The 12,852-nt window shown below is 43.2% G+C and overlaps 1 protein-coding gene across 3 annotated transcripts in view; it reads left to right on the forward strand.

The window, feature by feature from the left end:
* LOC117364093 (cat eye syndrome critical region protein 2) overlaps positions 1–12,852 on the forward strand; it is a 321,538-nt gene that overhangs the window by 199,191 nt on the left and 109,495 nt on the right. For all 3 annotated transcript variants that reach the window (XM_033952931.1, XM_033952929.1, XM_033952930.1), the window contains exon 2: positions 10,147–10,241. In XM_033952931.1, coding sequence (XP_033808822.1) covers positions 10,147–10,241 — 95 coding nt within the window. The remainder of the gene's footprint in view (positions 1–10,146; positions 10,242–12,852) is intronic.

Genomic DNA, 12,852 nt, shown 5'->3' on the forward strand with positions numbered 1-12,852 from the left:
CACCTATCTCAATCTGGGCTCAAGTCTACATCCATACGAGTCCACCTGAGCGCTATTGCGGCTTTCCACCAGCCTCTACAAGGGAAACCCCTCTCGACCCATCCGGTGGTCGCCAGATTTATGAAAGGACTCTTTCATGTTAACCCTCCTCTCAAACCACCCCCGGTAGTTTGGGATCTCAATGTAGTCCTTTCCCATCTCATGAAGCCCCCGTTTGAACCACTCAACAGGGCCCCTCTTAAGTACCTCACCTGGAAAGTGCTTTTTCTTGTAGCCCTTACGTCTGCTCGCAGGGTCAGCGAACTCCAGGCATTGATGGCGGATCCACCATTCACAGTATTCCATCACGACAAGGTGGTCCTCCGCACTCACCCGAAATTCCTGCCTAAAGTGGTCTCCGAATTTCATCTCAACCAATCCATTGTACTTCCAGTATTCTTCCCTAAGCCCCACTCTCACCATGGAGAATCGGCCCTTCACACTCTAGACTGTAAACGTGCTTTGGCTTTCTACCTGGATCGTACCAAGCCACACAGAACCACCCCCCAACTTTTTGTCTCCTTCGATCCTAATAAGTTGGGAAGACCCGTATCAAAGCGCACCATCTCTAATTGGATGGCGGCCTGTATCTCTTTCTGCTATGCCCAGGCTGGATTATCACTTCCTTGTAAGGTCACAGCCCATAAGGTCAGAGCAATGGCAGCCTCAGTAGCATTCCTCAGATCAACACCAATCGAGGAGATTTGTAAGGCTGCCACCTGGTCCTCGGTTCACACTTTCACCTCACATTATTGTCTGGATACTTTCTCCAGACGGGATGGACAGTTTGGCCAAACAGTGTTGAAAAATTTATTCTCTTAAGTCGCCAACTCCCCCTCCATCCCACTGAGGTTAGCTTGGAGGTCACCCACTAGTGAGAATACCTGCCTGCTTGTCCTGGGATAAAGCAATGTTACTTACCGTAACAGTTGTTATCCAGGGACAGCAGGCAGCTATTCTCACGTCCCACCCACCTCCCCTGGGTTGGCTTCTCAGGCTAGCTACCTGAACTGAGGAGACACGCCCGGCTCTCCGGGCAGGAAGGCACCGGCGCATGCGCGGTGCGGGCATCTGGAAACTTTAAGTTTCTACAAGCAACACGTGCTTGTGAGACGTCCGTACCGGGCTCTGTCTGATGACATCACCCACTAGTGAGAATAGCTGCCTGCTGTCCCTGGATAACAACTGTTACGGTAAGTAACATTGCTTATTGAAAATTGAGACTGTACAGAAAGCCAGTTAGCAGGATTGACTTATCTGATCTGCAGCCATGAGGTGTAATGTCAGTAGTTGTAGTTTGCAACAGCTGTATATGCCAAGATACATAAAATTACAGTACTCTAGATTAGACAAAACCATTGACTGCATTACATTTATTTAATTTAAAAAAAAAAAAAAAATTGGATGGTGACCGAAAAAAAATTGTGGGTTTCCATTCTGCCTAGGAAAGAAGTATAAAAAAAATTTGCTACTTAAGCAACAACAAAACAATTTCCTTTCCCGACATTCTTAAAATGTCATCATCCTTCACCTTTCCCCCTTTTGTGTGTCATCTTCTCATTCCACCTATGGAGGAGAGTCAGCACTGCAAGCTCAGGATTGGCCTTTGACCTTTTGAGTTGCCTAGAAGTCGGTAACAGCAGATAGCGGCTTAGCTCCCTCAGTAACTGCAGTTGTGGCATAACAATGAGTTGCTGACCCTCACAGGGAACCTAGACGCCTGTGTTTTTTTTAGATGTGCTCTGCTTCAAGGCACAAGTTAATAGCTGGAAGAATCTGATGTTGCACAGAATTTAGGATTGCACGTCCTCTCAGGAAGAAAGGTTGTAGCTCTGAGTCTCAGGCAGACTTCATGCGTTTGATCCAAAGTACTCTGTGCGTCAAAACTGCTAACATGACCTCTCAAACTCCAGCAGCCACTGAGTGTCTAAGCCAGGGATGGGAAAAGTCCAGTTACCTGATCCTTGGGTGACTCTGTGTCTCTGGCAACTGCTAGGCTATGTTCTGTGCAGGGCCTTTGGGAGAGAAACATGCAGGCTGGAGCACAGAAGGTACAAGCCTCGCTTGGCCACATAAACAGTTTTGATAGGTGGATAAAGAGTATAAATAAAGGAGAAATGCACATCCATAGACTAGGGAAGGTTTCTGCTAGGAGCAGGCAAAGAAAATCCCATCAGAGCACTAGAGGTAGAGCTGGGAAGGGGATGGTGCTTCTGTAGAGGGAGCAGGAAAACATAGGGAAGTAAAGAATGAAGATTATGGAGGAAGGAGTGGCCTAGTGGTTAGAGCTACAGCCTCAGCTCTCTGAGGTTGTGGGTTCAACCCCATGCTGCTTCTTGTGACCAATGTTCCCTCTAAGCTGAGCGCATCAGCGATCGCTCACTATTTTCAGTGGCGTCGCTCATACGTTTTCTCGTGTCGCTCAATCGAGGGCTTGCGGAGGTGAGAGGAAGCGGCGGCGGTCTGCCCTGCTCGCCTTAGTGTATTTTAAAGTTGAAAGATGTAGCGGCGGCTCCTCTCAAGATCCCCGACTGCATCGGACTTCCGACGCAGGTGGGGATTCGTGAGAGGAGCCGCTACCATGTCTTCAGTGGTGTACCAAGGGGGGGGGGGGGGAGATCCGCCCTGGGTGCAGCCTTAAGGGGGGTGCACAGCCGGCCAGGTCCGGATCTGGCCGGCTGTGCACCCCCCTTAAGGCTGCAGTCGGAGAGGAAATTCGGGCCAGCCAATCGCTGCCTAGCGAACTTCCTCTCCGACGGCAGAATTGACGTCGGGGGAATGCTGGTCGGCCTGATGGTGGAAGCAGAGAGAGCTTGGGGCAGCTGCGGCGGTGGCTTTGGGGCCTGTTTCCCCCAATGGTGGCAGCAGTGGCTTTGTGGAGGGTAGGGAGAAAGAAAGGGGGCAGGCAGGGAGACAGAAAAAAAGAAAGGGGGCATCAAGAGAGAAAAAAGAAAGAAAGGGCAGGGAGAAAGGAAGAAAAAGTTAGGGGAAGGAATGAGGTCTGGAGGAGAGGAAGCATACAGGCTGAAAGAAGGGAAGAAAGATTGGATGCACAAGTCAGAAGATGAAAATGCAACCAGAGACTCATGAAATCACCAGACAAGGTAAGAAAAATGATTTTATTTTAAATTTAGTGATCAAAATGTGTCTGAATTTATATATGCTGTCTATATTTTGCACTATGGCCCCCTTTTACTAAACCGCAATAGTGTTTTTTAGCTCAGGGAGCCTATGAGCGACGAGAGCAGCGCTGGGCATTTAGCGCAGTTCCCTGCGCTAAAAACTGCTATTGTGGTTTAATAAAAAGGAAGGGGGGTACATTTGTCTATTTTTGTATGGTTGTTACTGAGGTGACAATGCATAGAGTCATCTGCCTTGACCTCTTTGAATAAAACCCAGAATAGGAATGATAATTAACATTTTCTCAGCGTATATTGTGCTTTGTGTTTTTTAATTTTATTGTTGGTAGATCATTTTGACTTGGTCATTTTAAAGTAGCTCGCAAGCCCAAAAAGTTTGGGCACCCCTGAGCTAGAGCATTGAAGCTGTGTATTTCTATTTTATCCCCCCTTTTACAAAACTGTGGAGCGTTTTTTAGCGCCAGCTGTGGTGGTAGCAGCTCTGATGCTCAGAATTCTATGAGCGTCAGAGCTGTTACCACCGTGGCTAAAATCCACACTACAGTTTTGTAAAAGGGGGAGGGGTTAGTTTGTGATGACATATTCCATACTAGGCGAAGGTGTTTTCTGTGTTCTTTGTGTTTGAAAGACATGGTTTTCTGTTAGGATTGATGGTGTAGGATTGATCTGTGCTGGTCTGGCTTGTTTAGTTTTACAATGGTTGTATTGATGTACTGCTCACTGCAATATGTAAGATGCTGCCTTTTCCTAGGTACTCATGTGTGACGTGGCTTGTTACTACAAATCATGTTTTTCGTACAGATGGGGGGGGGGTGCCAAAAAATGATGGGCCCCGGGTGTTACATATGCTAGGTACGCCACTGTATGTAAAGATACCAGAAAGCTGGCGTAGCAAAAACTTTAAGTAAATTGTTATTCTTCTAAGTTTTGAGTATTTAACACTCCCACAATCTCACGGGCACTCGTTTCAAGTTTATTGAGATTTTGATTTAAACGCAATATCAAATATTTTCAATGCATATAACAAAAATACATTTGGGGAAATAAATAAAACCATTTGAACAATAAACATACAAACATATCCATAGATGATTAAAAATACATAAGGAGTACAAGGATAAACTACATTTGTTTAAAAATGCGTCCTCCGTGCCTGCTCATAAATTTGTGGAGTATGTAACTTGTCGCTCATGCATATTTTTTTTTTGCACACACCTCATCAATCCTTAGAGGGAACATTGCTTGTGACCCTGGGCAAGTCACTCAATCCTCCTTTGCCCCAGGTACATTAGATAGACCGTGAGCCCACTGGGACAGATAGGGAAAATGCTTGAGTATCTGATTGTAAACTGCTTAGATAACCTTGATAGGTGATATATAAATACCTAAATAAAAGGTACAGAGGCAAGAGAAAAAAAAAAAAAAAAAAAGAACCATAGCAATGGAGGGGAATTGCAATCCTGATCCTTCTTACCCATTTTTCCTCCAAAAAAAGAGCATGTTCAAAAATCCAAAAATGTAGAAAAGCAGACCCGCCTTCAAACTTGTAAACTTTAAAAATATTTGTATTTCCCTGGAGCCTAAAGCTTTGTTTGGCTAACACTTAGATTTCCATATATTGTATGCTCCTCCTACTGATCAAATGCTTAGAGTACTGATTCCATCTAATAGACAATTACTAACCAGATATTGAGAACTCTTTACATCTACATCATATCTAAAGTTTTTGAAACTATTAAAGACTTATTTATTTAGGATATTTTTGAAAGAACATAAGAACATAAGAAGTTGCCTCTGCTGGGTCAGACCAGGGGTCCATCGCGCCCAGCAGTCCGCTCCCGTGGCGGCCCATCAGGTCCATGACCTGTAAGTGATCCTTTGTCTAAAACCCTTTAGTCCCTATTTTTCTTCTATCTATATTCTTCCATGATCCTATCTCTATCTCTACCTCTATCTATATCCCTCCAGCCCCGTATCCTTCAGGAACTTGTCCAATCCTTCTTTGAATCCCCTTAATGTACTCTGTCCTATCACACCCTCCGGAAGCGCATTCCAGGTGTCCACCACTCTCTGAGTGAAGAAAAATTTCCTAGCATTGGTTCTAAACCTGTCCCCTTTCAATTTCTCCGAGTGCCCCCTTGTTCTTGTAATTCCCAATAGGCTGAAGAATCTGTCCCTTTCCACCTTCTCTATGCCCTTCATGATCTTGTAAGTCTCTATCATGTCTCCTCTGAGTCTTCGCTTCTCCAGGGTGAAGAGCCCCAGCCTTTCTAGCCTCTCTGCGTATGAAAGGTTTTCCATACCTTTTATCATTCTTGTAGCTTTTCTCTGAACCCTCTCAAGTATCTCCATGTCCTTCTTTAGGTACGGCGACCAATATTGGACACAGTACTCTAGATGTGGTCGCACCATCGCGCGGTACAGCGGCATGATGACTTCCTTCTTTCTGGTAGTAATACCCTTCTTAATGATACCCAACATTCTGTTTGCCTTCTTCGAGGCTGCTGCACATTGTACCGTTGACTTCATTGTTGTGTCCACCAGTACACCCAAGTCTCTTTCAAGGTTACTTCCCTCTAGTACTAATCCCCCCATTTGGTAGCTGAACATCGGGGGAGGGGGGGGGTTCCCTACATGCATGACCTTGCATTTCCCTACATTGAAGTTCATCTGCCATTTATTCGCCCACTCCTCCAGTTTGTTCAGGTCCCTTTGTAGGTCCTCACATTCTTCCGCAGTTCTGACCCTGCTACAGAATTTAGTGTCATCCGCAAATTTTATTTCTTCACACTTTGTCCCCGTTTCCAGGTCATTAATAAATACATTGAACAGCAGCGGTCCGAGGACCGACCCCTGCGGAACTCTGCTCGTAACCCTCCTCCAGTCCGAGTAGTGACCCTTCACTCCAACCCTCTGCCTTCTGCCTGCCAACCAGTGTTTAACCCATCTGTGTACGTCCCCTTCCATCCCGTGGTTCCACAGTTTCCTAAGTAGCCACTCATGGGGTACCTTGTCAAAGGCCTTTTGAAAGTCGAGATAAATGATGTCTACAGGTTCCCCTTTGTCCAACTGGCTGTTTACACCCTCAAAGAAGTGCAGTAAATTTGTTTGGCACGATCTTCCTTTGCAGAAGCCATGATAGCTCGCTTTCATTAGCCCATTTTTTTCTATGTGCTCACAGATGTTGTCCTTTATCAGTGCTTCTACCATCTTGCCCGGAACTGACTTTTTAAATATATCTTAATTAATTTTTCAGTCTAAAAACAGTGCATAAAGAAATACATACCAGTAATTTGAAAAACAGCACTTACATCAATCAATAAATATATGAGAAACCATTTTCACTCCCTCCCACCCACCCTAATTCCAATGTATTCAATAAATCATACAACAGTATATACATGTAATTAATAAACAAATCCAAATATAATATCCCCCTCCCTCCCACTCACCCCCCTTCCCTGGATGTGCAAATCAAACTGGTAACAGGGGAATAAACCATTTCATTAAAATTAATAAAATTACAATGGACCCCCCCACGTCAGTTTAAACAACTTATTATTACCCATTTGTTCAGAATTCATTTTCTCGTATTTATAACACAAGCATAATGAATTCCACCAAAAAGTGAAATTTAGTCTGTCAAAATTCTTCCAATTTTTAGTGACCATTTGCATGGCTACCCCAGTCATTATACCAAGTAATCTGCTTTTATGTCTATCTAGTGGAGGTGTAGGAGATAACAATGTCCCACAGATTACCGCTTCATATGACAGCGGAACCGCAGTCTCCAGAATCAAATTAATATGTCCCCATATAGATTTCCAAAAGTTGAGTATCAAAGGACAATAGAACAACAGATGATCCAGTGTCCCTATGTCTAGACGACAATGCCAGCATCTATTAGATTTTGAACTATCTAACTTTTGTAATCTAACAGGGGTCCAAAAACTTCTGTGCAACAAAAAAAGCCATGTTTGTCTCATAGATGCTGACACTGTACATCTCATCCTCCAAGTCCAAATCTGTGGCAATTGAGTAGCAGAAATTTGTTGCTTTATCTCAATGCTCCAAATGTCTCTTAGACTAGTTTTAGGTTTTTTATTCAGATATTCAGATATTAATTTATATCACTTAGCTGCCTGATGCCCTAGCAAATCAATCTGGAAGCATAGGCCCGGCAAACTATACTGACTTTTTAAGTTGCGCCAATCAGGGAACCCCTTCTGAATGGCCTGCTTCAACTGCAACCACTTATATGTTTGAGACTTTGCAATGCCGAATGATTGTTGCAGTTGTGAAAAATCAAGCATTTTCCCATTTGATAACACATCATCTAAAGCAGTGTTCTTCAACCTTTTGTCACCTATGGACCAGCGGAAATAAAATAATTATTTTGTGGACCAGCACTGGTCCTTGGACCGGCAGTTGAAGAACACTGGGCTAAGTCGTGGGCCAGACCCTGCCCATATCCATCCAATCCCGCGCCTCATCTGGAAGCCTTCCCTCCGACGTTGCGACTGCAGAGAGAAGGCTTCCGGTTCAGGTGCAGCACTGAGGAAAAGGGAGCTGTCCCAAAGACAATGCTGCATTGATTGCACCGTGGACCGGCGGCTGAAGAGCACTGATCTGGGGCCCGATGCACATGTTGGCCCTGTGGACTGGCAGGAAATTTCTGCAGACCGGCACCGGTCTATGGACCGGTGGTTGAAGAACACTGATCTAAAGTACGTATACCTGCCTACAGCCAATGTTTCCAGAGGATCTTAGACTCACCAATTTGAATCTTGGAGTTCAATCATAAGGATTGGCACGTGAATTGTTGTACTGATATAGATGTTAAATTATCAATAAATTTTAAGGTTTTCCAGGTGGTAAAAAGAATGCTATTGTCCTTATAAATTCTGGGTAACTTGATACTCAATATATGACATAACCGTAATGGGGGACATAAGTTGCCATTCTAAGTAAAGCCAGTCCGGAAGATGCTCCAAGACTTCAGGAAGGATCCAATATATACTCTGACGCAGACATTTTTGAAAGACTGAAAATGTATTTCATTCTGTGTTGTAGCAGTATTTTACTTTTGTTAAACCGCATAGATCTGAAGGGTAATGCGGTATACAAATGTTATAACATAACTTTTGTATACCGCATTACCCTCAAGATACTACTTCAATGCTCATAGGAATTCTATGAGCATCTGAGCATTTAGCACTCAGGGCCACGGTAGAAGCTCAGTAAAGGGGGGATTATGAAGAGATCTGTGCCCAGGTTTGGTTGCAAGATGTAACACCAACAGGTGGAAATCCCATTGTGCAACTTGGGCATGGATCTATTGTATTCTTTAACTGCATGCACTTTATATCATTTAAAATCCTGGTTCAATCTTCAATCCTTTCAATATTGAATTATTGTAATGTTATTTATCTGGGATCGTAAAAAAATAACTAATAGCTGACTAAAAATCATACCAAATACAGCTTGATTGGTTTGATTTTTAATTTGAAAAAACATGATCATATCAGTATATGTTATCAAAAGCTTCACTGGCTACCGTTTGAGGCTAGAGTGCTATTTAAATTTGGATGCATTTGTTTTAAAATTTATTTGGCGTAGCACCGGCTTACCTTGCTTCTCATTTTTTATTTCTAAGAAAAATATTCGTAGATCTGGTTGGTTTTTATTTTCCTTCAGCAAATGCAAGTCATTACAAAAAATTTTTAGATAGGACCTTGGCATTCCAAGCAGGATTAATGAATTCATGTTTGAATCTTCTTGTTTCTCCATTTCTTACTTACTATCTTAAAACCTACTTATTTAAACAATATAATATACATTATTGATTTTCATATTATCATGTAGTTATAATGTACTTTTAATCTTTTTATCTATACTTATTTTAGTTTATATTGTGTTTTCCTTATTCATTAGTTTTAATGCTTGTATTAGTTACTTAGAATTTTATTATGTATGATGTTATTATTATATTGTATGCTGAGTACCTATTGTGTAAACCTCTATGAACTGCTGGTTAGGCGGTATAGAAAAATAAATTATTATTATTATTATTATTAAGGGAATGCCCCTGACAGCCCAACGCCCCTCCCATGGTCATGTCTCCTTTGCAGATCCATGCTGAAACACTTAGGTGTTATTCCACATGTGTTTTTGCACAGGTCTGCTGTTTCTGCCCCAATTTAGTTCCTTGCATCCATATTATAATAATAATAATAACTTTATTCTTCTATACCGCCACAATCTTGCGACTTCTAGGCGGTTTACAATCAAGAGTGCTGGACATTCAGCGAAATACAATAAGTAGATATTCAGAGGAAATACATTAGATCCATGCTTTTTGGCATGGAACTAATGCCCAACATTCAGCACCATATATAGAATCTCCCCCTCCCCCCATAAGTGCTTAACACTAGAGAATGACACGGGGACAAATTTGTCCCTGTCCCCTCAGGAACTCGATTTCCCTGCCCCATTCCCGCCTTATTCCTACAAGCTCTGCCTTAACCGCACAAGCCTCAAACACTTTCGATTTTAAAGTGTTTGAGGCTTGTGTAGATGAGGACAGAGCTTGCAGGGATAGGGCAGGAACAGGAAAAGAACTCTCTAGGATGGGACAGAAAAATGAGTTCCCGTGGGGACAGGGAAAAATTTGGCCCCAGATCATTCTCTACTTAACACACTTTAGTAGAAGGGTCCCCTTAGACTTGTATGAGTTTTTGAAATGGCAATGAAAGGAAGTAAATGATAAATTTCTTTACATTGTAGCTTTGTTTCCATTATTGTATAATTAGTTCAGTAGTAGTTCAATTAATATAGAACCAAGTTGTGTCACTGTGCTTCAACCTTACAGCCTCATATTTTGTGACTGATTTGAATGCTGCCTCCAAATATCACAGTTCTGGCATTCTGAATTTGTATGTGTGTTTTTGATTGTTTCTTGCTCTAGGAACTAGAAGAAGCCCTTCACCAAGGGGATGTGGAGTTTATCAGCGACCTGGTTTCCTGTTTGCTTCAGGGCTGCTATCAGCGCAGGGATATCACGTGAGTTGCCTGCTGCTTCCCTCTCTTACAGAAGCAGACTACCCACCTCTCAGGGGAGACAGAGGTGAATCATGGAACAGCCTCCCTTTAAATCTTAGGGAGAGCAGAAATAGTGATAAAAATCAAAGAAAGTATGGGACAGTTTTGCAGAAGATCCTTGTGATGGGATATAAGAAAAATCTGCAGAATAGATGGGCTGTGCAGTTTTTATCTGTTGCCATCTCCCCTAACTAGTCCAAAAGAAGGTAGAAAGCCCTGTTTCTACAATTCAGTAGTCAAAAACAGAACAAACTGCAAAAATTGGCAAGTAGACAAAAGAGACCGATGCTCAAAGCCCAGGTGCTAAAGCCCACACTGTAAACCTCGTACAATAAAATACAACCACAAAAAAAGAGCTAACACTCAAAGCAAATGACATTCAGATTTTATGCACAGATAATTTGCACTATTAAATTGAAAGCAAGGAGAGGAATGTGCCCTGGCTCACAATGCATAAAAGTTTTGTGGTAAGTGCGACTGTCGTGTGCATGTCCAAACAAAACTGGAAGTGTAAGCACACATCGGTGCGGCTGTTCTGTGCTTTTAAAGAATGAGCTTTTCAAAAAAATTGTTTGCACTTAAAAATTTTCAAGAGATGCATATTTAAGCGTAGAAAATCAGGTGCCAATGTGTGCATGCACTTTTAGTTTTGCTCAAGACTCGCTCACATTTGTTTCTCTTTGCGTTTAGAAGCTGCGGGGCTTCCAAAAGAAGACAAACCCCCTAGTTCAATGTGGGAAATTGATAATAAATCCTCTCTCCAACCCCGATATGTACCCCTCTGAGCTGGCAGTAAATTTTCAGTGTTACAGACTTTCAGTTGCTTTAGGCATTGCAGCACTGCCATCTGAGCATTCGGAAGGATTATTAACTGACCTTTATTTGTATTTATTTAAATACATTTCAATACAAATTGCAGCAATGTTTATTGCACACATTAACAACCACCAATGAGCTCCTACCCTTGATATTCAGCCACCGGCAGGCAGCGCTGTTAATGTTTGCCATCGGCATTGATCCTGGGTATTCATTGCCAGGACATAATCTGGTCACCAGCATTGATTATCCATTTTTTAAGAAAGACAGCTAGCATGCCCAGTTAGCTCGATATTCAGAGCTAAGCAGCCATTTGTTACGCATAAAGATAGGACCGCTATCCCCAATGGCTTGGAGCCAGATTCTAAATAAGCTACAGTCTTTAAGACTGACCTGTCGTTGCAAAGTATTATTGCATGATGGTGGTAGGGGGGGAATTTGAGGGATATGTTTATACACACACACACAATATAATCGTATTAACAACACATAATGGTTAACCACAAAATTAAAATACACAAAGCACACTGTATGCTTTTCAACATTCATTCCTACCAGAAAACAGATAACTCCATGCAAATGAAGGACCAAAAACTAAAAGTACTAATATTTACAAACAAACCCTAAGATGCAAGACTCTGCAAGCAGTGCAACCCCAGAGGAAAAGAAACAAATGCATTTCTTCCTGAACAGACAGCAGATGTAAATCTGCTAAATGAAAATATAAAAGCATTCCCCCTACCATTGTTGTCTCTCTCCCTCCATGCTGTGCCTTGCCTTCTGGCCTGACCCCCGGTGTTAACTTCGGGCCGGTCCACGGTGCAATCAACGCGGCATCTTTGGGCTGGCTCCCTGAATGCTGCATTGCACAAAGCTGTAGGCAGCAGCTCCTCACGTACGTCCCGCGCCTCATCTGGAAGCTTTCCCTCTGACATTGCGACGTCAGAAAGAAGGCTTTGTGCACTGCAGCACTCAGGGAGCCGGCCTGAAGATGCCGCGTTGATCGTACCGTGGACCGGCGGCTGAAGAACACTGTCTTCTGCCCGATGGACATACCGGCCCTGTGGACCGGCAGAAAATTTCTGCGGATCAGCACAGGTCCACGGACTGGTGGTTGAAGAACACTGGATTAAACTATTCTGGTGCTGACAGTGTGGGAATTCAGTGTTGCATATCGGCAAAATAGGCATGTTCCATCTTACACTCAACTATGGTTCATAGTCATTTGTGCGCGAGACACCAGTGCGCCAACAATTGAGCGCAGACAATTCGGCGCAAGACACCAGCGTGCCGCAGGAAAACTTACTTTTAAAGAGCTCGAAGAGGGGTGTGAGTGGGGAACCTCCCCACACTTTACTTCATACTGTTCGTGCTGCCGTTGGTGGGGGGGGTTTGGGGAGTTGGAACCCTCCATTATAGAGAAAACGGAACTTTTTCCGATTTTTTCAGGAAAAGTTCAGTTTTCTCAATAATGTGGGGGGGTTGCACCCCCAACACTCCCCCCAATGGCAGCGTGAACAGTATGAAGTAAAGTGGGGGGTTCCCCCCCACGCCCCCGTTGGAGCTCTTTAAAAGTAAGTTTTCCCGTGGCGCGCTGGTGTCTTACGCCAAATTGTCTGCGCTCGATTGTCGACACGCTGGTGTCTCGTGCGCTTTTGTCCCGTCACCCTCAACTATTCCAAACAGCTTTAAAAGCAAACTATACATGCTATGGTATTCAAAAAATACAGATAGCAAGCAACAACATACTTCTCTT

This window comes from Geotrypetes seraphini, chromosome 7, assembly GCF_902459505.1.
Source record: "Geotrypetes seraphini chromosome 7, aGeoSer1.1, whole genome shotgun sequence".
Classification (NCBI taxonomy): Eukaryota; Metazoa; Chordata; class Amphibia; order Gymnophiona; family Dermophiidae; genus Geotrypetes; species Geotrypetes seraphini.